Genomic DNA, 23,383 nt, shown 5'->3' on the forward strand with positions numbered 1-23,383 from the left:
ACCCACAGGGCGATGAGACAGAACGGTAAATGCGAGCAGGTAAAAACATAAAAGATAGGAATGAGTGTGGTGTGCTCACTGTACTATTATATACATCTGCAAGGGGAAAACAGTCAACCGCCGCTGCTGTTGTACGTGCAAAACACTTGCGTTGAGGAAGATGAAAGATCTTCTTGTGGTAAAGTCAGAAGAAAGACATTAACTTCAGTGCAACAGTTAGGCTCTATTAAGATGTACAATCATTAAGAAGGTACTCCACGGATTTAGCATTGCACTCCTATACCATTGGTAGACTCACGATGGACAGTTATCAAAAATGATCAAAATTGATGCAGCAGAACCAGAGATATCGTCTTTTATATTTCCTTGTACATTACCCACAATGCAAAATTCGGGCAAAGATTCAAGTATGTTGTCCTAGCAGCAGCTAATGTAGCCTCAAGCTGCTAGCTTCCAAAAGATTTATGTCTTTTTCAAACTTGTAGTTTTCGGCCCCAACCGATGTCACCTCAGGTGACATAACTTGAGGCAAATCATCAGAGTCCACACAGCTCCCTCTGGAGCCACAAGACGCTTTATACAACATAGTTCCCCTCTAACACTGCGCTCCCATAGTGGACTCTAAACCTGTACCTGCTCGGACACATCCAGGGCAAGCCAACCTTCAAGAGGAGCAGTTGTTACATCTCCTTTGCATCCTTACGTCTTCTCTGTTCTCTGTGAACTCTCTAATCTAATCTAAGATATAAAAACACTCTCAAAAGGCACTTTAAATGTGGCTTTTTAAATGGTCATATTTAATCTGAGAATCTTCTCTATCTTTCAATCTATAGAGGGGTAAGCTTACCAAAATGATAAACTGGTTTTAGAATCACCCACTTGCAAAAAAAACCTGCATCTCGTGTATTTCACATGTGATAAATTCACACGCATGGTTTTTAGACATTTCACTGAAATGCTGCTGAAAGTGATGTGGGATTTTAATATGTGAGATACATACTTAATCAATAAAAATGATGCAAGATAAATAGAAGTAGGCCTAGATTTAAATATATGTTTGTAGTTCGCTGCTTCCAAACACGGTTTGGTGTTTTGGGCCTTATGTTCATCCTAAACAACTACATCAGATATTTGATCATAAATATTCACTTTTGACCAAAGAAGCTCTTGATGACAGGTATGCTGAGTTTAAATGGCCTGTTTAGTGGGAATACTGGGGTGTAAATGTTCAGAATGGTTATCTGATCTTCTTGGTTGTAGCTTAAAGCTCCACAAGATCAACAATGAGTGAAGCAATGAAACCTGATGTCACCATAACTTCCTTTGAATTTCTTCCTCATTGAAAAGTTTCTATAGACGTTTTCTTAACCTGATAATCTATTTGGACCAGACTCTGTAATGTTTTTACATGTGAACTTCTCCCGTGTTGAGAACTCATTTATGTGTTGGCCAGCACAAAATGAGTTGGCAAAAAAAAATCCCTTCAGTCATCCAGAGAAATGCGAATCTTAAGAAACTATTTTTGTCACAAATCTCACACCAACCACAGCTTGTGTTATCATCAAGGTTCAGTGGAGAAATATAACGATGTCTCAGCATACAGACAGTTAATAATGTAGTTTTTACCTTAACAAATTCAGGTTTACTGTCTTTTATAGCAGTTACAATCTCAACATGCTTTACAGTGCCTGCATTACTAAAACACTACATGAAAACAAAACTAACAGTTGGGTTTTCACATTGTGGCAACTGGCCACATGGATGCCCAGTACCATTTTATTTGCATCTTTGAATAATTTAAGCCAAGGTAATTGGTATTAGATGGTTTACTAGTAAACAAACTGGCATTCAAAATAGATCAGCTTTATAAGTAATTAATGATTAGCTTTCCAAAAGAGTAAAACTACACCTGTGACTATATGGTCAGAAGGGAATGCTCTTTGCTGATAATTTTGACGACCCTGTCTTATTTGTGCAACCCTCGTTAACTTATTTAATTATATTGTTTTTATGATTTACCCAGCTGTTGTTTTCACAGCTGATATGTGGAACACAGATGTTCTATTTAACAGGGTGACTCATTCCCCTGGCAATCAGAGTGACATGGAGAGAGAGACAGACAGAGAGAGAGAGAGATCCTACTCTCTTCTTCTTTTATGCAAGAGAGAAAAAGAGTGAAACGGAATCGAGTGACAAATCCTCAGTTCGTTGTAAATGGATTATAGAGGTTTCACAGCCACTGCAATCTAAAAAAAGAAAAACCTTTTAAAACACCTACCTCAAAAAATGATGTGGAACAGAAAGCATACACTGCAGATGCACCATTTTACATATGTTGTGGTCTGATAGGGAGGAGAGCTTGTGTGCAGTTCAAAATAAATTGTTTTGGCAAAAAAACAGATTCTCCTGTTGAATAAATGCATGGCAACTCATGCTGCTAACTGTGTGTCTGTCTAAACACTATTACTTCACTTACTGTAATCTGCAATGTTTTGCCCTTGGGGATGGATGATTGTGTTGGCATACGATGAAGTATTTCCTGCGTGAGCTTGTTTATTGATACAACACACTTGTCCAACATGGCATGAACAGAGGCAATCTCCTCCAGGGAATAGGGACTGATTGTGATCCATATACAGTGAGGAGAGCAGGATCTTGTGTTGATAACTGGTGCTCTACGGTAAAGAAATAAATACAACTCATGGGAAGTGAAGACATATCTTTATATAACCTATACAGTTTTAACGAGGGCAGGATTTGAAATCAATCTAAGCAGGAAATTTGACAAGCATCCAGTTTTCCTGTAATGTATGTTTGAAGTAAGGACTAGGACCTTAAAGGACAAACAGTTAATTATAACCGTGAAAAAATATTTTGCAAATTCATTGCAAAAGCAAGCTTGAAAAATGAGTCTCGCTGTCTCACCAACCTGTATTTATCCGGTCTGATGGCTAAGCTCGCTCAGTTGCTGAGATCACAAAGTGCAGCAGTAAAATCATTTGAGATTAAGAGGTTTTATTTAAGAGGGGGGGGGGGGGCAGGGGCAGGTGACACGTCTTTTCAATTACCAAAGTCTATAAAAAAAATCATGTGGATATGAAGTGGACACGTCTGCTAGTCCGTCCGTTCTGGGCGGCTCAGTGAGGATAAAAGGGGAGAATGAAGAGAGGATCTCAGCAGGGTCTTCAGTTTAAACCTTCTCCCTCATCCTTACTTCCTCCATCTCGCTCTCGCCCTCATATCATTCTCCTCCTTCGTTTCCAACATCATCCTGACAGCAATGTGTGTGCATATGTTTGTGTTTTTATTTGGTTGCACACATAGATTTGCGTGCCAATTTAGTTCAGTTTGCAGTTCTGATCCCAGCTCGTTTTTCTACAGGCTAAGCTGTCACCATGGATACATGCTGTGTTGTGACCTTTCGGGGTCAACCTATCATGTGCTAAGTGGTTGGTGTGAACTAAGCACTGAGAACACGGCTTAGTGTAGAGTTGTGTTCACCCAAAGGAACACACACACACCTTAACACACACACTTGCTTGGGTGAGGGGTGTAGGATATAGGATGTAGGCTCGACGGGTTTAGTATTTCTTTGGCAACTATCATGTTTTTTTCCATAATGATGTATAGATCTTTAGGCATTTTAATATTAAATGGCTTGTGCATATGCTGTAGCTGCCATTAATGGGGAAATATAATATCCCTAGGGTAGGATGCCCTCGGACCCTCCAAGGCTTGGGCTGAGCCCCGAATGTTTACAACGTCTGGCTCAGCCCCTGATCCCTGTATTTAAAAACGTTTCCAGTTATAAAAGACTTCACAGCAAAATGCCGTTAAAGATCGCGACAGTTTCCAACCAAAGGATCTGAGTCGCCTGCATTCAGCCAATGGAACCTAAAAAAAAGAACCTAAAAGAAAAATGTTTCCGTGAGATAAAGAGAGCGAGAAGTTGACTGGATGTTAGCAAACACTGGAAGAGAAATGCTTTTTTAATACTCATACCTGGATGAGTTTTGAGTGGACTGCTCAGCGTCTGCTGATTGTGGACACAAACATGGATGCAATTGAGGATAAACCCACCTGCACTCAGTTTGGACACCATTTTATGTGATATAAATTCATGATTTATATTTATATATGATTTAATTGAAAGAAATTAGGTGGGTGTTTCCATGGAGTTCATTGCTTTAAAAGAGCCTTCTTCTCAGCAAATGTTTGAAGAGAAAAACCTTGGGAAACTGAAAAATATGTCAATATATTTTGTGTGAATTGAATACGCACGCATAACTTATTGTTACTTTTCTATTATTGTGGGGGTGGGAGTGGGTTTAAAAGGGTTTGGGTTAGTAACCCTAAATATTCATATTGATTTAAATGCACCTTTTATGAACTCATGCATAATCACTCGTTTTGTAAGGTCAATGACGTTTTGGAGTATGTCACGTTTTTTCTGCCCTCTCTTTCCATGCTATCTGGTACATTATAAATGTGCAGATCTCACGAATAGGCAGACCCACATATGCACACACCCAATTGGGAAATAGGTATTGTGGGATGATGATGATGTGATGGGATGAGTCACACAGCGGCAAAACCACCCCAACTGAAACTTCACACCACAATTTCCATCATCGGCCAAACTGCTTCTCCTACTCAACTCCACCAGTTCTAACACATTGAAACATTCTTTTCATCTGATGCTGTGGATCAAATGTAATGATCGCATCACTGCTATTTGTGCAAATAGCTCTTTTTTTTCTCGTTGTTTGTTCAGTTTTTGTAAAATGTGGAAATTTGACTGCTGGATTCTTTTTTGTTTTGTTTATTCACTGCAAACAGCCAATACCACATCTGCATAGAGGTTAGCTGCAAGCTAGCTACGTACATAATGACTAAGTATGGAGTGTGTTTGCATATGTTAATAGTTCAGCCTCAAAACAAAAAAGGAATGAGAGCTCTTTCTATCATTTTTCTCCAGATGCTCTCTTTCTTTTAGTCACAATACGTATACACCCTGCTACATTCTTCAGCTAAGAGAAACGGACCTTTCACAGGGTCACAAGACTGCATGCATATTAAAAAATATATATTCAGTAAAATGCAAATTGCCTCGCTGAACAATCAGGCACAAGTATTTTAAACAGGCACAAGTATTTTAAAACAACCACAATAATAAGCACAAAAGACAATTTCCAAAAGACCAAAAAAACATATCCTCATGTATGAAGAAGATTGTGTTGGTTAAATCTGTGGTGGCAAATCAGTCTGTGATTATAATGCCTTGGTGTGTTTATTCACATAGTTAGAGTGATGCTCTTCCTATGTTGAGTCACCATTACCCAACGCACCTGTCAATACAAGTGAGGAGACAAAAAATAAAAAAATAAAGACACTCCAAAGTGGAAGAACAATGAGGACGGTCATCTAGGCAAGAACAAACTGATATCAATCTCAACTAACAGCACAGAGTGATAAAAACACTTGCACAAATTAAACAACTAATATACTGTAAAACAGCCAATTTGACACTTAAATTGCAGCACAAAGCTCCACGTTGACCAACAAGCAGAAATTACTTTTTGAAATATTTATTGGCAAAAATGCAGTTATACGTCCTCGAACATAATGCAATGTATGGCAAACCTAATGACAAAATACCATTACTAATGAACAGTTATTGGAAGGAGATAATTTATTTGACATCGGCAAAGTGTGCTTTAAACACACCTAATAACGAGAGAACACATAGTATGATTTATCTAACAAGGGGAGGTCAGTCACAGCATACTACATGCCTAAGCATACATTACCAGCAGTCAAGTCATTTTTGCACCAAATGAGCAAACAAAAAAAGAGTCTTGCTGACATGACTGTGGACTCTGCATTATTTGTGGTATCTGAGATCCTCTACTGACAATCGAGCAAAATTGAGTAGGCAAAGTTTGATTATTTGAAATCTACTTGAAGATGGACTTTAGTGTGAGTAAGCACTATTGCTTTGTAATTAAGGCTGCTAGTGGTGCGAAGAACCTCAAATGCAAGCAAACAAATCAACAAACAAAGTCCCTTACAGAGTCAAGACTTTTTCCTCATGCACCCTTTGTTAGGAGATGTCCCTGTTTTCTAAGTATTTGATCTTGATCCCCCTTATCATTTATGACATTGAGAAGTCATCCAAAAACAAGGGTTTCATTAGCTGGCTAATTGCTGTACTAATGAGAAGCTTGTTTATCTAGGAGGAGTAATTAGTTGTGTTGATTAGCATCAATTAGACCCATAGTGTTTTAATCTGCCATTAGGATGCAGCCGGAGAGAATGTTCCCATGCCTACTCCAGGTTGGACACTGTTATTATGAAGGATATGTTGCACAATTTGCCCCAAGATAGAAGGACGAGTGCTACTAATCGGGGTGTTATGTGAACAAAGAGGATATTGTAGTGCTCAGTCCAAATATTAACAGAGGTTTTGAATGTATTATGTGGATGCAGAATACAATATGTATATAATTGGTATTTGCTGTCTGGGCTGTGACCTCATCAATCCCTGCAAACATTCACTCAATGCAAAAAACAAATTGTGTCGAGATACACATTAAATACAAAGCCTCACTCCAGCTTTATGACATGTACTACATGTTGGCTGATCAGAAGAGTAGGTAATTATAAATGAGTCTTTATAAGAGTCCCCATAAACCCATAACCCATAAAAGTGGTTAAACATAGTTCAACATTCACTGTTCAATCAAAGTTTGAAGATGCAGTGAGAGTCATGTGGCCTACTGTCCATCCCCCTGGTACTATTACACATGTAATAGCCTACTTTGCTCTAGAAGCAGTAGCTCTCTGCTCTGTGTAATTAGTGCCCTAACAAACAGAGCACAATGATCTCATTTGATATTAAGATGTGCATCATGCATGCATGGCTGAAGACAGAGAGAGGCACTGCCTGTACAGTACTGCGAGGAGAGAGCAATGAGAGAGACAGGGATAATGACGAGGAAGTGAAACAGTCAAATGATTACCATAATTGTATGATTGTAAAAAACAAAACTAAAATGCTTAACATTTTTAGTTATCTGGTAATCTGGTTATATAGGTATTTCACCATGTTGTCCTAAATTCTGTTTTCATAAAAACTATAATTTTTACGATAAATATACGGTTTGACAGATTAGGTCTTTGTTATAATAAAAGGTGCAAAACATTAAATGTGTTGGTTATATCCATCTCACAAAACTATTGGCGCATTACTTGCCATGACCCTGACAAGCATGTAACCTGCTGCACAAGAAGTATTAGTTTGTATTTTAGTACATGATATAACTCAGTGAATACCAGGGATTATTTCAGCAGAGTTTCTTCACAATAATTAGGGACCTTGCAGAGTCTCTCATAGATTGAGTGGAATGCAGGGAGAAGAATAAGTCGCTGTTGGGCAAAAGCAGTGCAATTTGTTTAATATCAGAGCTTTTTAACCTCTATCATTGAGATAACCGTGTTCATGAGTATATAGTCAAAAACACACATACACAATGGAGAGTGGATCTGTGTGTGCATGTACAGTATATTAATACATATAAATGTATTGTGCAACATACAGATTACTAAGAATTGTCACAAAACTCAACTGATTAAATAAAATAAGGCCATTTACAAACTATTCATCTGAAGTAAATGCCAACTTCCTGGCACAGTGAGCTGTTTCCTTTACAGCCTGGAAGCGTTCCATTCATTGTCCAGTATCTGAGAGCATGCTTTGATTGGTTGTCAAATTATAACGCTCAACGCCCCTAGCCGTACTGGAAACGAATTGCTATCACTAGCTTGTTAGCTATTTACATTTCACTGAGTCTTCCTGTAATTTAAAAAAAGTATACAGTGGTTTGTTAAATTCTAAAAACGATATGCAGCCATTGTAGGTGTGCAGGTTAATTTGGTTGTATTATATCTGCAACAATCTGGATATGAGACACACATTAATGACGGGTGTAAAGGGGTTCTAATTGCTTAATATGCCAACGAAACTTACCAGACTCCCAGATCCCAGTGCAAATTGAGTTGCAGCAGATTGTACCACCTCCACTGAAGAGTCCCTGTATCTTCTCCCCTTTTGATGCACTAAATGAATGTTTGGTGCCAGCAAAGTTAAAGACATGTTCTAGCTGCACTTGAAATGACATAATACAGCATGAGAGCTGGACCTTGTAACAATGGTTGACCCCGTACTATCTAGGCTGTAAACGATGCATCGGTTTGATTTTCCATCTAAAAATCTAAATTCTGTCTTTTTCCTCTCTGTGTATGTTTCTCCAGCCTGTCAAACTCAGCATTATGTTTTTTTCGCTGGCCATTTTATGAATAGTTAAAGCCACAAGGTTATACAAGGCCCTGTCAGGATGTTTTTCTTCTGCTTGAGCTCTTCCCTTTAAGGTTCAATAAGGTCCATAGATCCTTCTGTAGCTCTCCGACGTGCTGCCAATTACTTCCAGGATCCCAGAGGGAAGGAGGGAGTGGTTCAAGCTACTGCTGCTGCCTTAGCTTGTGCTACTTTTACTGTTGAGCTGATGACTCCTGAAATAATCATGTTGTTATCCTTACCCCACTGAGCAGTATAGAATAAATCAAACTGCTATACGATGGGTAGGCTGTGGCAAAAAGAAAAAGTGGGAGAAAAAAAGAATTACAGTACAATCTCACCTGTGCCCTGTGCTCTCTATTTACTGCAGAAAAACATGAAACGTGCACGCTTACATATTATGCATAACATGCACATGTTTTCTGAGGGCCAAGTTTACAATGCACTACATTTGTGCTATGTAAGATACAGCATTTCAAATGCAGGGTCATACCACTATACACTCTGAACCACTACGTCATGATGCATCTAATGTTCAAAACATATTAGGGACTGCTGCTTAAATGTCATAGTTACCAGAGGATCCAGTGAGTAAGGGGTGAATCAGTTCAGCATAAACACTTATTTAGCCTGATCATTCATCTCTTTGTGTATATATCTGGGATTTTGATTGATCTGCTGCAATGGTATGGAGCTGTTAGTTAAGTTACAGAGAAACACAGCGCTTTCTATAAATAGCAATAGCTTTCATTAATAAATAAAAAGGCAAGATGATTAAGTATATTTATATTTCATCAGATGGGTACTGCAAGTAAAAAGACTTAAAATATCGATGAGTAATGGTACGTTTTTTAACAGTAGTCTATTATGCACAGATATAATATCGTGAGGTGTGGGTAACATAAAAGTTAGAGGGAAGCACAAGAATGGAATATAAATGATGAGTCACATTTCTACTAATGAAAGCACACATAGGGAATGACGTCAGCTGAGTTGCTGCTTGCTGCTGATGTTCTGAATTATTATGCTTATGTCATGCATATTGAATAAGAACGCCCCCAGCAAGACCAGATGGGTTTCCAGCTTTTGTAGCTGCTCTAATCTGGAGCTGTGCACAATTCCACTGGCCAGAGTGAAGAGTAAAATCCTGTCATTCAGACAGATTATTGAGAGGCTAAACACAGAATACTGACAAATGGTCTGTAATGACGGGAGAGTCATTGTTATTTATACTATTCGCATTATGTCGAAGCTAAATTGTTATGATAATATCATATTATATAAATGATTATGTAATACTGTGCTTAAATCTGATAATTATTTGTCCTCCACTAGACACTGCTTGGCTCACTCTCCATTAGGTGCTCTATTTTTTTAAATTCCTCTGTCTGGGTTTTATTTCTATCTAAGGAGTAATCGTACCATGAGCCATTCAAAATCTGTTCATGGTCCCTTCACAATTATTTACTTTTCTTTGCCGCATTGAAAACCTTCTATGGTGGAGAGGAGAGAATTCTCTCAATGGAGGTGGCAATGGCCCTTGCGCCCATCAACACACCTGTAAAGGTTCTTGACTGCATCTTGTTGCAATGCTATCACAGTGACTCATAGAGTCAGACAGTCGTACAGTAATTTAAACACCTGGCAAAGTACTCAAAACCGCTTCTGTGGTAGTTGCAGTAGTGTCTCCTGGAGCACATTTTGTCACAAGTTGAACACAAAGCGTCACTGTCGTGGCTCGTAACTGCTGTAAATGGTAAAATGGACTTGCATTTGTATAGTAGCTTACTCATTTTCCGACCACTCTAAACACCGTACACTCCATTTTATCATTTACTCATTCCTTAACACATTCATACAACGATGGCTGAGGCTACCATGCAATGTGCCTAATGGAAGTAGGATACTTCAACATGGCAAATGAATAATCATGTAATCAATAATCAATGTTTTGCGCTACCTGCAACATTTCTTTATTATAGTTGTCTCGTAAAAGTTTGATTGTCTGCGCCCAGTTTCACTATATTGATCATTCAACTTTCTCTGACTCTTTCTCCACGATGATGCCGAGACAATGATGAAGTATGAAAGTGTTGTTGAAACCTTGTCTTTGCCTTTTTTTAAACAATAGATAGTTTGAGTTTTCATGCATAAAGCATTGTCAAAGCCCTGGACCACCTAAACTGAATGTAGCCATTTGATATAATTATGAACTAACAAACTATGAAATAAGACAACACATTCTGTTTTTGAGAGGTAGACGAGATCAGAAAACATGTGATGCAACAAGCCATTCAGATTTGTCTCCACCTCCTAATGTCACGTGCAGACTTATTACAACAAGCCAATCAGAGCAGACTGGGCTTTTATCGGGGGGCTTAATTAAAGAGACAGGCGCTTGAACAGAGCGTATCAGACATAGTGTGAATACAGGTATATTCAGACAGACAGTATAAGAACAACAATGTGTTTTTTGAACATTAAAGCATGTAAACATATTCAAGTATAAACTCAAAGTACAAGTATGAACCTGAAAATGAGCATGATATGTCCCCTTTAATCTACATAAATGTGGAAACAATCTGCACCATTTCTTCACTGTCGTTACAAAAATACAATCTATCTAGGCTTATGTGTGTGTGTTTCTGCACATGCTTGTGTACATTCATCTGTGGAAAATCACTGAGAGATTACGTGGAACATATCTGCATCTTTGTATTTTTGTGTGCATTTGTGACCTCCAACATCTTTAGTATAGGCACATATTGTTTTGCACAGGAGAAGATCCCCCCCCCCAAACACATGCCGTACATACCCACCCACCAATGAACACACATGATTAAGCATTAATGTTCACTCACACACACACACACACACACACACAGGTTCCCTCAGCTGGACTCTGCTGATCGTCCCTTGCAGTGTTTGCGTTGGTTCATTGAGTTCTGAATCAACTGTTAAAAGAGGCCTCAGTGCAATGAGGGGGGACAATTAGCCTAATGAAGTGCAGGACAAAATCACACTCAGTGCTATGCTAACAGTTGCTTTGTGAATATTCATGTGCTGTTGGCTTTGCAGATACATTAAAAGGCGGCGCTGCGGCGCTGAATACCAATCGCTGCATTTCCACCTGTGGCTTGTCTGCTCTCTCTGTGAAGATAACATCCTAATCAGCCTCATTGCTGTGAGGCTTTTTGGAGCGCATCGCAAACACAGGCCACATTTATTATGTGCTATCCAGATACATCTGCTGCTGGCCGCCATTTAAAAACAGAAACACTTTCTCACCTTTTACCAAATAATGAAGACACATCACAGTAGGCTATACGTCTGACCGTGCAGCAGACCAAAGAATATCATCTAAACTGATTGTATGCTTTTGTTGAGATGATGGTTTAAATGTTAAAGCCCATTTGTGCAGTATATTTTATGTGATTATAGCTAATTCTAAAATATTCAGATTTCACAAGTGTGTAAAAAAATAAACAATCCCAAGGAAAGTGTCTGTTGCATTTTTTGCATTACCGTCTTCACTTTGTATTTTTTTGTATGTTATCACTCGGGGTTACCAAAGACACAAATATTAAATAGTACATCTTAGGCTATGTATGGTGGGCTTTAATGAGTTGATGCATTTATTCTCAGAAGTCATTCAGTAAAACTTCAGAGTTTCTTTTTTCTTTTTTGAGTGATGAATTTGTATGCAAAGAGAATATTGCTGCAGTTTTTCTTATATGTTTGGACTGTCCTAGACCGTGAATTTGGAAAAAAGGACGTAGTTCCCCTTTAAGCTCATGACTAGTGTATGAGATCACATTAAAAAGACATACAGTGTCATAAAAATGTATTATACAGCTTCCAGCTGTAAATGCAGAGCAGTAGCAATCTAAGAGTTACATGTAGACTAAATCTAGTGGGCATCAACATATATTTATATTTATCTGGATGCTGTGAATTTGAATTGCTGATAGAACTTTTTTCTATTTAGTACAACTCCCATCTGTTTCCCTCCTCTCCTTCTCTTCTCATCCAACCAGCTCGTCTCGCATGTATTTCTTTCTAGCAGAGACGAGTGCATCATGAGCTGCTCTAACTCACCAGTCGGTCGGGCCAGTTTGCTGGGCAGAACAGACTGTGTCTGAGGCCGGTCAGATGGAGGTGAGATTATCCTCCATTAGAGAACATAATGGTACGGTGGCCCTTATTCCCCGGAGACAAGCGGCAGTCAACTAGTGAGCTATACCGTAAACAGCTTGAAGGTTAGGATGCTGCTACATTTTAAAGAAGTAGTGATGGGAGGAACAGTGGTAGCAGCAGGAGCGTTATTGCATGTTCATTCGATTTATTTATTCAAGTGATGACTAATATTAACAAAACTTTCTTTCCACGACCAAAAATAAAAAGCCTTATACCATTCAGCAATATTTTGACATTAATCTCACTTAAATCATTTAGGTTTAGTAACAGTGATGGTGTTGTATTGTGCAATATGTGTTAACAGAGACAACATCAGGGACTGTTTTGGATTTCTCAGGGCCCACCTATAGTCAAAGTACAGCATGTGTATTCAGGATACTTGAGGCACCTAAATAAAATGTGCCCACCAAATGTTCCTCTACGTTATGTAAAATGAGATTATCCTACAAACTAAACCAAACAAATGTGTAGACATAAGACCCATAATGCAGTCTGAGTAGTGAGCTGGGAGAGTTAGACTGAAGCTCCTCATAAGATGATCTGATCCAGAGTGAGCCATCATTTCCCTGATTATGACAATAAGGAAGTTTCGAAAAAAGATGTGGGGATGTAGTTATTTCTCCAGGGGAAATGTCAGACTCTAAGCCAGTGAACACCGCAATAACAACATTCAATCAGCCAAGAGGACAGGCTGTAACTCAACACTGTCATCTGGAGGCGCTTGGGTGTAAATGTTTCACGAGGTGATGAAAAACAGGAAGTCTTGTCTTTCAACAGCCATCTGGCTCCTATCAAGATTTCCATCACCTGCTGTAAATACTCCATGAACATCCCAAACAGCCAACTTGTTTGAGGTTCACTTTTCTGGCTTCAAGCTTCTATTGTTGCATCCAGTGTGTTGTGAACACAGTGAATCATTGACTCATCGCCTGATCTAAATAGATGGATATATACGCACTGACAACTCGGTTAAATCCAGCTCTGTCGAACATAAATAATCCAAGTTTCCATGGTAATATTGTCAAAACATTGTGGATGGGAAGTCCTGCAGCTGTCAAAGCTTGGCTCGCAGCAGCACATTCAGCACATTCTGAAACCATATTGGCCTCATGGAATGATAAAATACTAAAATAGAGAATCTGTAACGTTCACTTCAGCACCTACTGTCAATTAGGGAACCCCTAGAGTTTGGACAATCAGATGGGGAGGAGGATCAAATAAGGACTTGATTTAAGGCAAACATGGATTTTTGGAATTAATTCCCTCTCTAGGCCCAAGAGGGAAAATGTGAGAATTTGAGATACCCCTGAGTGAATCCAGATGCAAGACATTGAAACCCGACTGCACACTGGCTGAAACCAGATACTACATACACGAGGGGTGCGTGAATGTCAACATCCTGCCCACTTCAATCATATACCCACAACATCTTGAACTGTTTCTGAGCTCCCCAGAGCTGTGAAGATGCAAAACTGCAGAACAATTTGTAGCACTCGAGACCCGCACCACAGTGTGTGTGTGCACAACATAACTCGGAAAAAGCAATTCATGACACATACTGTATACAAGCAATGTTCTATTTAGAGAGAAACCCTAAAGAATCCCCATGAAAGTGCAACACTGAACCCTTTCATACGTTGAGAATCTAATTGACACTAAACTACAAGTAAATTTAATCTACTTTTTAAAGCTACATACAAACAGATTGTACATACAGAAGATATATAAAACACTTAGCCAAATGAGAGAGTGGCCTGAGAGAGCAGACTTTGCCCGTTACTTGAAATGCAAAGTATCCTCCTTGATGTTGAGTTTGTTGGAAAACGAAAAGCACTCCATTTTCATTTTTCAATTATTCATTTCTCCTAGGTGAGTTAGCGTGCATTCAAGGAGCCCCTCTGTGTACATGTTTACATCTGTGTATATGTTTAGTGTATGTTGGGGCACAGAAAACCCAGAAGGGAGAAGAAAAAAGAGAGAGTTGTGTTCCAACCATGAAATTCTATTAATCTGTTTAAATTATGAGCGTTCTTGCATTTTAAAGCTTTACTTAGAAGAGTCAATGTGTTTTTTCTTCTTCTTCTGTGGGCTGACCATCTCCTCCACACACCATCAGTTGGAGTTGTTTCTATCCTACCAAACACAAGTAGTTTCACAGATCATGAAAAAATGAAGACAAACTTCCATAAATAACCTGGTCTGCAATAATAAGTGATATTGATAAGATATTCTTGTGGTTTTTGCTTAAAAGATGATCCTCTGGTGTTGCGGTCAAAGGGCAACACACACGAGTAAACAGAAATTACATTCAGCGGCGCCGTATCATAATTACGCCATTAGATAAAAATCCTGCCATCTATTTGTAATGTGTCAGAATTTTTAGGGTAGCGTAGAGCTGCATTATGTGCAATGGTGTTTAAAACTGAAAAAACATGCTGTACTTGTCAATAACTTCTGCCTAGTTGATGCATTAAATGAAGCTTGCCATGAATTGCTCAGCTGAAAAATTAGAAATCACCCAATAAGTATAACCAACCCATCCTGAACACACTAGAGGTAGAAAGCCTTTGAGAATACATAATACATCTTAATGGATTTAAGATGTGAAAACGTTCTTAGAGAAGCAGGAGAGGTGATGTGTGGATAATGCTGCTCTCACCTGACCAGACTTTAGTGCTGGAGGTGAATGTTCACAGGGAAATGTCTGCATTCACTTTTCAATTACTAATGTCATTTCAAACCTTGAAAGGTCTTTCAGACCTAAGAAGCAGGGAAAAGGACAATAGCGTGATTCAAAGCATGCAGGATATTTCCTGTGATCTACCGACCAGCTGTGACAAAGTGTCATTATGCATCATACGCCGACTTCTTCCAGTGCACGCCTGCCTTTCCTCTAACAGAGCAGACAGCTATAGGTCCACAGGAGAAATGAAAAAGCCTGTCTCAGTCTCTCTTTAAAAGCGGTTATACCACTTCTTACAATTATCTGCTTGACCATATTATGCATGTTTTTAATATCACAAGGCAGATCACTTTCAAAGACAACTTTAATGTGCATGAGAAGACAGGAACAACAGATGAAACATCAAAGCATACAGAGTCGGCTCTCAAATAAAAGATCTGAGAAATGTTAAGGATGCAAATTATACCAACAACCTATATAGACGTGTGTGTACCTAGAATTATAAAGTATCTCTAAAAGTTTGAATCCTCAATACATCAAATGGGTTTGGTTTTGTGCAAACTGTGTTTTCTTCTTGAATGGTATCAAAATTCAAATGAATCTAAAGAGAATACAACAAAACGTTACATGAGAAGATATAGTAGAGCTGCTGATTTTACAACAAAGATCAGATCACTGCTGTGATGGGCAGATGATGAGATTCATGACTCGCTCAGTCCTGGAGAAAAGAAGATACAGAAGAGGAGATTCCACATTGTCCTGTGGTGAAGCACAATTAGCTACCGTGGTCTTGCGCAGAAGGAAAGTGGGTGTTTCCCTTGGTCTTGCGGCTTTCGAATCTGTAGGGGTTTGCCGGACGAGGCTCACATTAAACAGCTTTTGCAAAAATCACGTTTACACTGGCTTCAAATCACTCTGCAGGGTTCGCTGAGGGTTGGTTATCAGTCCTTAGTAATTGAGAACCGTCTCCCGTCGGTGTCCAAATTAAATTGTCTCCTTGGGTTTCCCGTGTGTGAACTATTAACTATAATTGCTAGCTTCTTTGAGCCATCATGTCCTTAAAATCATACGACTGCACTAGGCCGTTCAAGGCTCAACATGGTCCACAGGAGAGTTTATTTGACAGTCCTCTCCTTTAAGGTGTATGAGGGGAACAAAGTGGAGACAAGACAGGAGTGAGACGATACACTCCAGCCTGCAGATGGTCAAGTTGGAATGTAGTGAGAGGTGGAGGCTTAAAAGAAAAAAGAAAAGAAAAATATCTTGGTGCCATTCGGGGGAGCATTTCTTTTTCAAACTGTTACACAATGATTTTTTTAGAAGACAGAAATGAGTGCAAAGACCCCATATAAGAGAGCACATGGGTAAGCAACCAACAGCTGCTGTCCATCCATGGCCAACGCCGAAATGAAGATCTTTGAGGCGGAGAGACTGCACCAGCCAATGATTGCTGTTGTTAGTATTATTCCCACCATGCCCCTAAAGAGGACGAGAAGGAAGCAGGAAGTTACCTTTCACTGTTTTAACTGTAGCAAAACTGCATTTAAACGGTTTTATTAAATGCTAAACTATTTGTACAACAACCAATGATCATTAAACTACTGACAGAAGTGGCGTCGTAGACAAAGAAAAGCCGTTGCTTGATTTACAAGTTATGTCAACATTCATAAGCTTAACCGTTTTCCTGTGTACTCACTGTAAAGAGAGGATGACTCCAAAGCTGGAGAGGAGGATCATGGGGAGGAGGCAGTATCCCAGCACGCTGGCCACACATCCGAAGGACACACCCGTCATACTCATTAGGTTGAGCAGGCAGTACACGCCAAGGCAGCCAATTGCACTGATACCGTACACATAGCCAAACTGGATCTTACCCGACTGTTAACAGAGAGGGGTAAAAAGATATATCCACACAGTCAGATATAGATATGCACACTTATACACAATAATGCACAGGTTGGTGTACAGATGTGTATATATATATATATATTTGCAATAGGGATGCACAGACACCACTTTTTTTTTTTAATCTAAATGTATGAATACAAGTCCTTAGATTTATTATTCACTACGGTTATCCAAATGATTTACCAGGAGAAGCGTCGCTCCGAAGGCCAAACAGAAGACCATGGGACCAGCCAGGTCTGTCTCATTCATGATGCTGCCGTCTGCTGCTTTCAATGGATGGAGCACCGTCAGAGTCTTCTGCCAGATGTGGTCAAAGTTGATTCCTAATTCTAAAACAGAGAAAACACACATTGGAAACATTGGATGCTAGAACTATGATCAAACATAGTTAGTGGCAGAATATGACACAAATAAGTAAAGAGTTGTATAGGATCTTTAAAATGGATAGTGACAGAATAAAGAATTGGAAGAGTTATAATGGTATATAGAGTATATGCAACAGGTTTTGTGTAAATACTATGCCTTTATACAACAAAAGAAACATCTGTCTTCCACGAATGCTCAGAAGCTTCAGTCAGCACTTTGCATGAAGATGTAGACAGAAAGGTCTCTCGTCTGACAAAGTGTGATTTCTTCTCAGAATAGACTCGATGTGTGTCGACTCTTCACCTTTCTAGGTCAAACTCCTTTTCGTCTAAAGAGTTATAATTAGGTTTCAGCGATCGTCAACATTTAAATTTACCTGGTCTCAGTGCCACAGCACTGTGTGGTGCCACACATGTACGTATACAAGCGCAGGAATGGACACAATAAGAGCAATGGAGACTGACGTCTAGGTCAAAGTATTCTCAGCTTTAGTCTCTAGTTTGAAAAAAATAACCTGACAAAGTGTGAGAAACAGGAAGTGCATGTACCGTACATGGAACCCTGGAAGGCTCGGTCCACAGATTAAGGCTAACATAATTAACAGATCGGTGTCGCTCAGTATCAGCATGTATGCCAATGAAAAGTTTTTCATGTGTGTGACTAGAAGTGAAATACTGCCAATTTTGCAGTCACTTTGACAGGTAGCCAGCCTTTGATCGGTCAGTCATTTATATTCTATTAAAACTCTCTTGTAGATATGACATCCTCTTAGTCTGCAAGCGACTGCAACTGTCGAACGAAACTTTAATTTCACGCCTTAAGAAATGTCTTGGGTCCATGGCTAAGAACTGATAATGCAGAACAATTTCCACAGCATGACCAGAGTCTAACAACGGTATTCAATTTGCAGTTTTGAGAAGGATAATAACCAGCAAATATTAGCACAGTTAACGATATACACAGTGTAATAATAGCTAATCGAAATCACAGACTACAGGTTGTGGTAGGCCTACCTTCTAGCAGCGGCGGCTCGTCTTCAAAGCTGCTACTATACATGGATTGTGATGGGGATGGGGTGTAGGTCTGTGTGGGCTGGAAGATTTGTCCCGTATATGGCTGCTGGGGCTGCATCATCCCTGGGGGAGAGTAGCCCATGGGCTGGGAATAGTCGTACTGACCATCGTGTTGCCTGAGAAACACATAATAATAATGGTCACTAGTTATCTTTGAATGAAACGCCCTTCACCTTAATCACAAATGCACTTAAAAGATGTCAAATAAGGTATTCAGCCAGGCAACAAAGTGTTCGGTAGGCAAGTCTTCAGCAGCTGAAATGGCTCATAACAGAGGGAGCATCAGTCGAGGGGGGCTTTCAGGCTTCCTTACTTGTTGTAGGGGTTTTCAGTGTTGCTGTAGCCTTGGCTTTGGTCATCAACACTGTAGCTCGACTGGTAAAAGTCTGTGTTGAAATTATCAAACCCTGACATCTCTCACTCTGTTGGAAAAACAGACAGCAACAGGCACACAACTTATCAGCTAGGTTGATTATTTTGTTCTACAGTGAGGTATCAATAAAAAACACACACACACACACATATATATACACACATTTGAAAGTACTGTTATGTTGAACAAATATGCTCTCTGTCATAGAGCACAATCTAGAGAGAATCATCTCAAAAATACATCTTGCCATGACATTTGTTTTGGTACACTTTGATCATCAAAACAATGACTGTCACAAGTTTAACAAGACGACATGAGTCACATCGTTACCTAATCAATACATTTAAACATGGTTTTATCATCTAAAATTAGTCCCTCAGTTTGAGGCAACACTGCTATTGGTGATGCCACGACAGGGAGCTTAACAATGTTCTAGCAAACATTTCTATATCCATAACTTGACGCTGCACAAGTTAGATCATAACATTTTTAATCATAACATTACATCACACGAGGAATCGTTCATGAAAACATGACACGGTTAACGTTCGTTAAAGCTACATTATAGCTCGTAAACTTAAGGACAGTTATCTCCACATGGATTTAACTAGCGTTAATGTAACTGGGAGCTAAGGTAGCTACCTTAGCTAACGCAACGTTGGCCACACACACAAAAACAAAGATACAATTAGATGTCATTAGTCTATTGTGAGTCGAATGTTAGTATCAACTATCAGATGGCTGGACAATTACAACCACTTTAAAGGATAATTCAACAATCCTTGCAAAAATACAAAACAAGCTAGTGATCATTAGTTGGCTAACGCACCGTTGACTAAATAACGCTAGCTATAACGGTTGCGGAGACCTGGCATGCATACCTCACGCATTATGTCAGTAGTAGCTTTAATGTTCTAGTTAACTTTTCTTACACAGTTTCTATCCTCAAAGCATCGCAAATGCTGATACTTACCCGTGATGTTCGACAAATCTACCCAGACCACTGCCAACTTGGTTGTGGTTGCTACGTGTCAGGATAAAGGTAAATCTTCCGGTAATGGACGTAGCAGACGGGAAGCCGTTAGGGACATTGTCAAATTGCCCTTTGCATGGAAATGGGGCGCTATCTGTAGGCGACTGGTGGTATTACATTATAGTCACAAATTTACAAGCTGGGCTACTGTATAGTCTACACACAGTATGAACATATACAAATAATGAATACCATTATATAGTACAGTTTCCTGGTTGAAATAATGCAGTGCCGAGTATTATAGACCTTAGCTGAAATTTTACCTGATTTTGAAATTGTTTTTATACAGAAAATAGGGAAACAATATAGAAGCATGAATGTTATAATTCTAAAGGTCATACCACGTGTTCACCGCAACTGTGTGCAGAAACCCCCTTATTTAAAATATTGAGCTCTTCTTATTAATACAATTCACAAAGGCCCATGGTTAGACATCTTAAACTATTTCCTGTTTTCCCACCACAGGTATGAAACCCTACTGGGTCCAAAATCTATAGTTTGATAAAAAAACAGGGTCTAATGGAGACAACTAGAGACAGATGGTAGAAGATGATTTAACAGGGCAAGCGCTGGGCCCCTGGCAAGAACAAAGGTAGTCTCTTTCATCAGGATGCAGAGGAGCAGATCAATCACTCTGCCAGTGCAGGAGAACTGCAGCGCTACCATGTACTGCCGGTGGATCCATCCTCTTTGATGATGGCAGATAATGTAAAATAATAGGCTGACGACCCCTGCTCAGAGGAAATAGGGTTGGGAGGGAACAAGGGAGGCAGACAGCATCTCAGATGGTTTGAACTTTAATGAATGGAATCATTGAAAAAAAAAAACACTGTTCTTCTCTAACACTCTTTAATCAAAAATAAAAGAGAAGTAGCCAACAGGAACAACAATATTGGAAAACTAAGACATTCATACCAATATCCTTCTGTCACATCCGTAAAAACTACTATCCTGGCGTCCTACCCACAACTTATTAAAACAAGTTTATTCCTTCCTCAGTACTGAAACAAAAACACCTCTGGCAACCATTACAATAAAATGTAAGTATGTATAACTTTTATTAAGCATAGATTAACTGGATTAACTGGCGCAGTGTGTAAAGGAACTACAGACTTGTCTCTGCTCCCTGCCTGGAGTTACAGAATTCTTTACAGAATGAGAAATGGGAAAAATAATGCAGTGGAAAAAGGCATGGAAGAAAACTTTGTCATTATTCAGAGGAGACGTATTGAGCCTCTTCCGTCTTTGACAGAGAAACTCTGATTGAGTTATGGGTCTCAGGGCCACAATACATAGAGAAGCCTTTTGGTCAGTGCTGCACAAAGCAGTTGCCTCAGCGAGGCTGCATGATTTTCGAGGACATTTCTTGGCCCGAAAACTTTGTCGAAAAATCTGTCAGATTTTGCTCCAAGACAGTTCTATTGCAGGCGTCTTTTTAAGTTGAAGGACAGGCAAATGCAACACATGACACATAAATAACTGGGGCCGTATGAGAAAAACCAAACAAACAAACCCAGTAAATGGAGAAAAGAAAATGTCATTAACAAACCTTTCAGCTGTACAGGCCCGACATGGATCATTCCTCTGCCTCGTGATGAACAAAATCAATTTGATGCACGAAACATGAACTCCTACAAAAAACACCCATGATTAATCACACGCAGAAATGAGTCTCCTCCCCTCCATTGCCTCTCAACTTCCTTTAGACTTTTAATCATTTCTAAACTTGAAGAACATGTATTTCTACTTAATCCACTTAATGAACGGAAATTGAAAAGTGCCAGAGAGGGTAATTGAATTTAGGGTACTAGGGTAATTACCGTATGCTGTCATAATTGGCTTCTTTTATAAAGTCCCTGCTGTAATCTTCCTGTAACTGCCTCGGTGGAACTAGTGATTTTCCTACACTGCAGCAACCCCTCATCTCCAACCACCTACTGTAAGATGTTTCTTTCCGCCTCTTATGGCTATAGCAGAGGGGGAAATGCAAGGGATCAAGCTATTTAATCATGTTGTTCTGGACAAAAACATGATGCAGATGGGAGATCATTCTTCTCCTTCTGCACACAACATGACATGTGAACCAACACAAAACAAACAAACACACCTCTATTTTTAGCAGAAATGGATGCACACAGTTCCTCAAGACGTTTACAAGATCACATAAATCCTTTAATTCATCTAATTCAATTTCCTGCCACCCCATTGATACGACAGCTGCACAGATCATAAATTAGTAGGCATCTGGTACTTTGCAGGGTCCTTTTTCTGAAGCAGCTTTCTTTTCTCTGTGTGAGTGAGCTACATGACAACTAAAATAACAATCAGCAGATGAAGAGTTTGTGAAGTTTGTTTGTCCCAAAATGAGCTTTCCACCCACTCGAGGTTTAACTGTTTCTAACAAAATTATAGTCATTATGAAAATACATCTCATTCTGGAATCTAGCGACAATGCTGCCGATACTAAAGCATTTAAACATATAATATTAGGGTGCAATTGCTTGAATGTAAGACTATTTTGGTAAGAAATCAGGAAACATTTGTTCTCTATCCAAACAAATTGATCCTGGCATCAACCAAGATGCTAACATCTATCTCAATTGATCTTTGCATCAAGAACTTTAATGATATGAGATTATAATTGTGAAATGTTGATTCTGCACTCTGGAAGCGCTATAAAGACAACCCAGAAGATGCTGTGAAGTGGGAAAAAATTATTGACTTTCTTTCATTTGATCTGCAATAACAAAATACTGTAGCGTTGACCCACCGGGCCAAAGCCAATTTATGTCAAGCATAACTTATCTTGCAGGGAAAAGAATGAGTATACGGCCAAACTTTGTAACAAAAGTTAAGGGAACTGGGAACTTGGCAGAGTGGCTGTTAAGGTGGGATGGAAGAAAAAGAAGTGCCAAGGCCACGCTACTGTTTATATGAGACTTATTGTAGAAGCCTCTAAATCAGTTTTGACATGTAGAACACTCGTGGGTTGACTGGTGCTGTCCCCTGATGCCAACCAGAGGCAGACAAGAAAGGGATGGCAAAACTCCACAGTACACTCCGTCATAAAGCATCACTTCTGTATCAGTATTAGAACTGACACATATTTAATGGGGCATGTGTTTATTTGAATACAATATAGGCTAAGAAGCAAAACATGGACATTTATGTGAAACGGTTTTAGAATCTATAAAATAATCTGCACTTTTGTCTAGTTAGAGTATTGCCTCTATTCAAAACAAATCGCTTTGATTCCTGAAAAATAACATTGATTTTGAAAAGCTGCTAATAAGCAATATTTTGTTCCAATATGTAACATATTTAAACTAGCAGTTTTCAAAAGTGTATCTACTCTATAGTACTTCTATTTCAATTAATAATAATAGGGGTATTA

At 39.2% G+C, this 23,383-nt stretch overlaps 1 protein-coding gene across 1 annotated transcript; it reads right to left on the reverse strand.

Annotated features, from left to right (window-relative positions):
- Positions 1-15,566: 15,566 nt before the first annotated feature.
- yipf5 (Yip1 domain family, member 5) lies at positions 15,567-20,015 on the reverse strand. The gene is made up of 6 exons (XM_031869188.1): positions 19,930-20,015; positions 18,897-19,005; positions 18,524-18,699; positions 17,328-17,473; positions 16,933-17,114; positions 15,567-16,715 (listed from the first exon to the last, which is right to left on the reverse strand). The coding sequence occupies exons 2-6, from the start codon at positions 18,995-18,997 to the stop codon at positions 16,553-16,555; spliced, it is 768 nt and encodes a 255-aa protein (XP_031725048.1). The 5' UTR covers positions 18,998-19,005; positions 19,930-20,015; the 3' UTR covers positions 15,567-16,552.
- Between the last annotated feature and the right edge of the window lie 3,368 nt (positions 20,016-23,383).

This window comes from Anarrhichthys ocellatus, unplaced genomic scaffold, assembly GCF_004355925.1.
Source record: "Anarrhichthys ocellatus isolate YVR2014 unplaced genomic scaffold, GSC_Weel_1.0 scaffold46, whole genome shotgun sequence".
In the NCBI taxonomy this organism is placed as follows: domain Eukaryota; kingdom Metazoa; phylum Chordata; class Actinopteri; order Perciformes; family Anarhichadidae; genus Anarrhichthys; species Anarrhichthys ocellatus.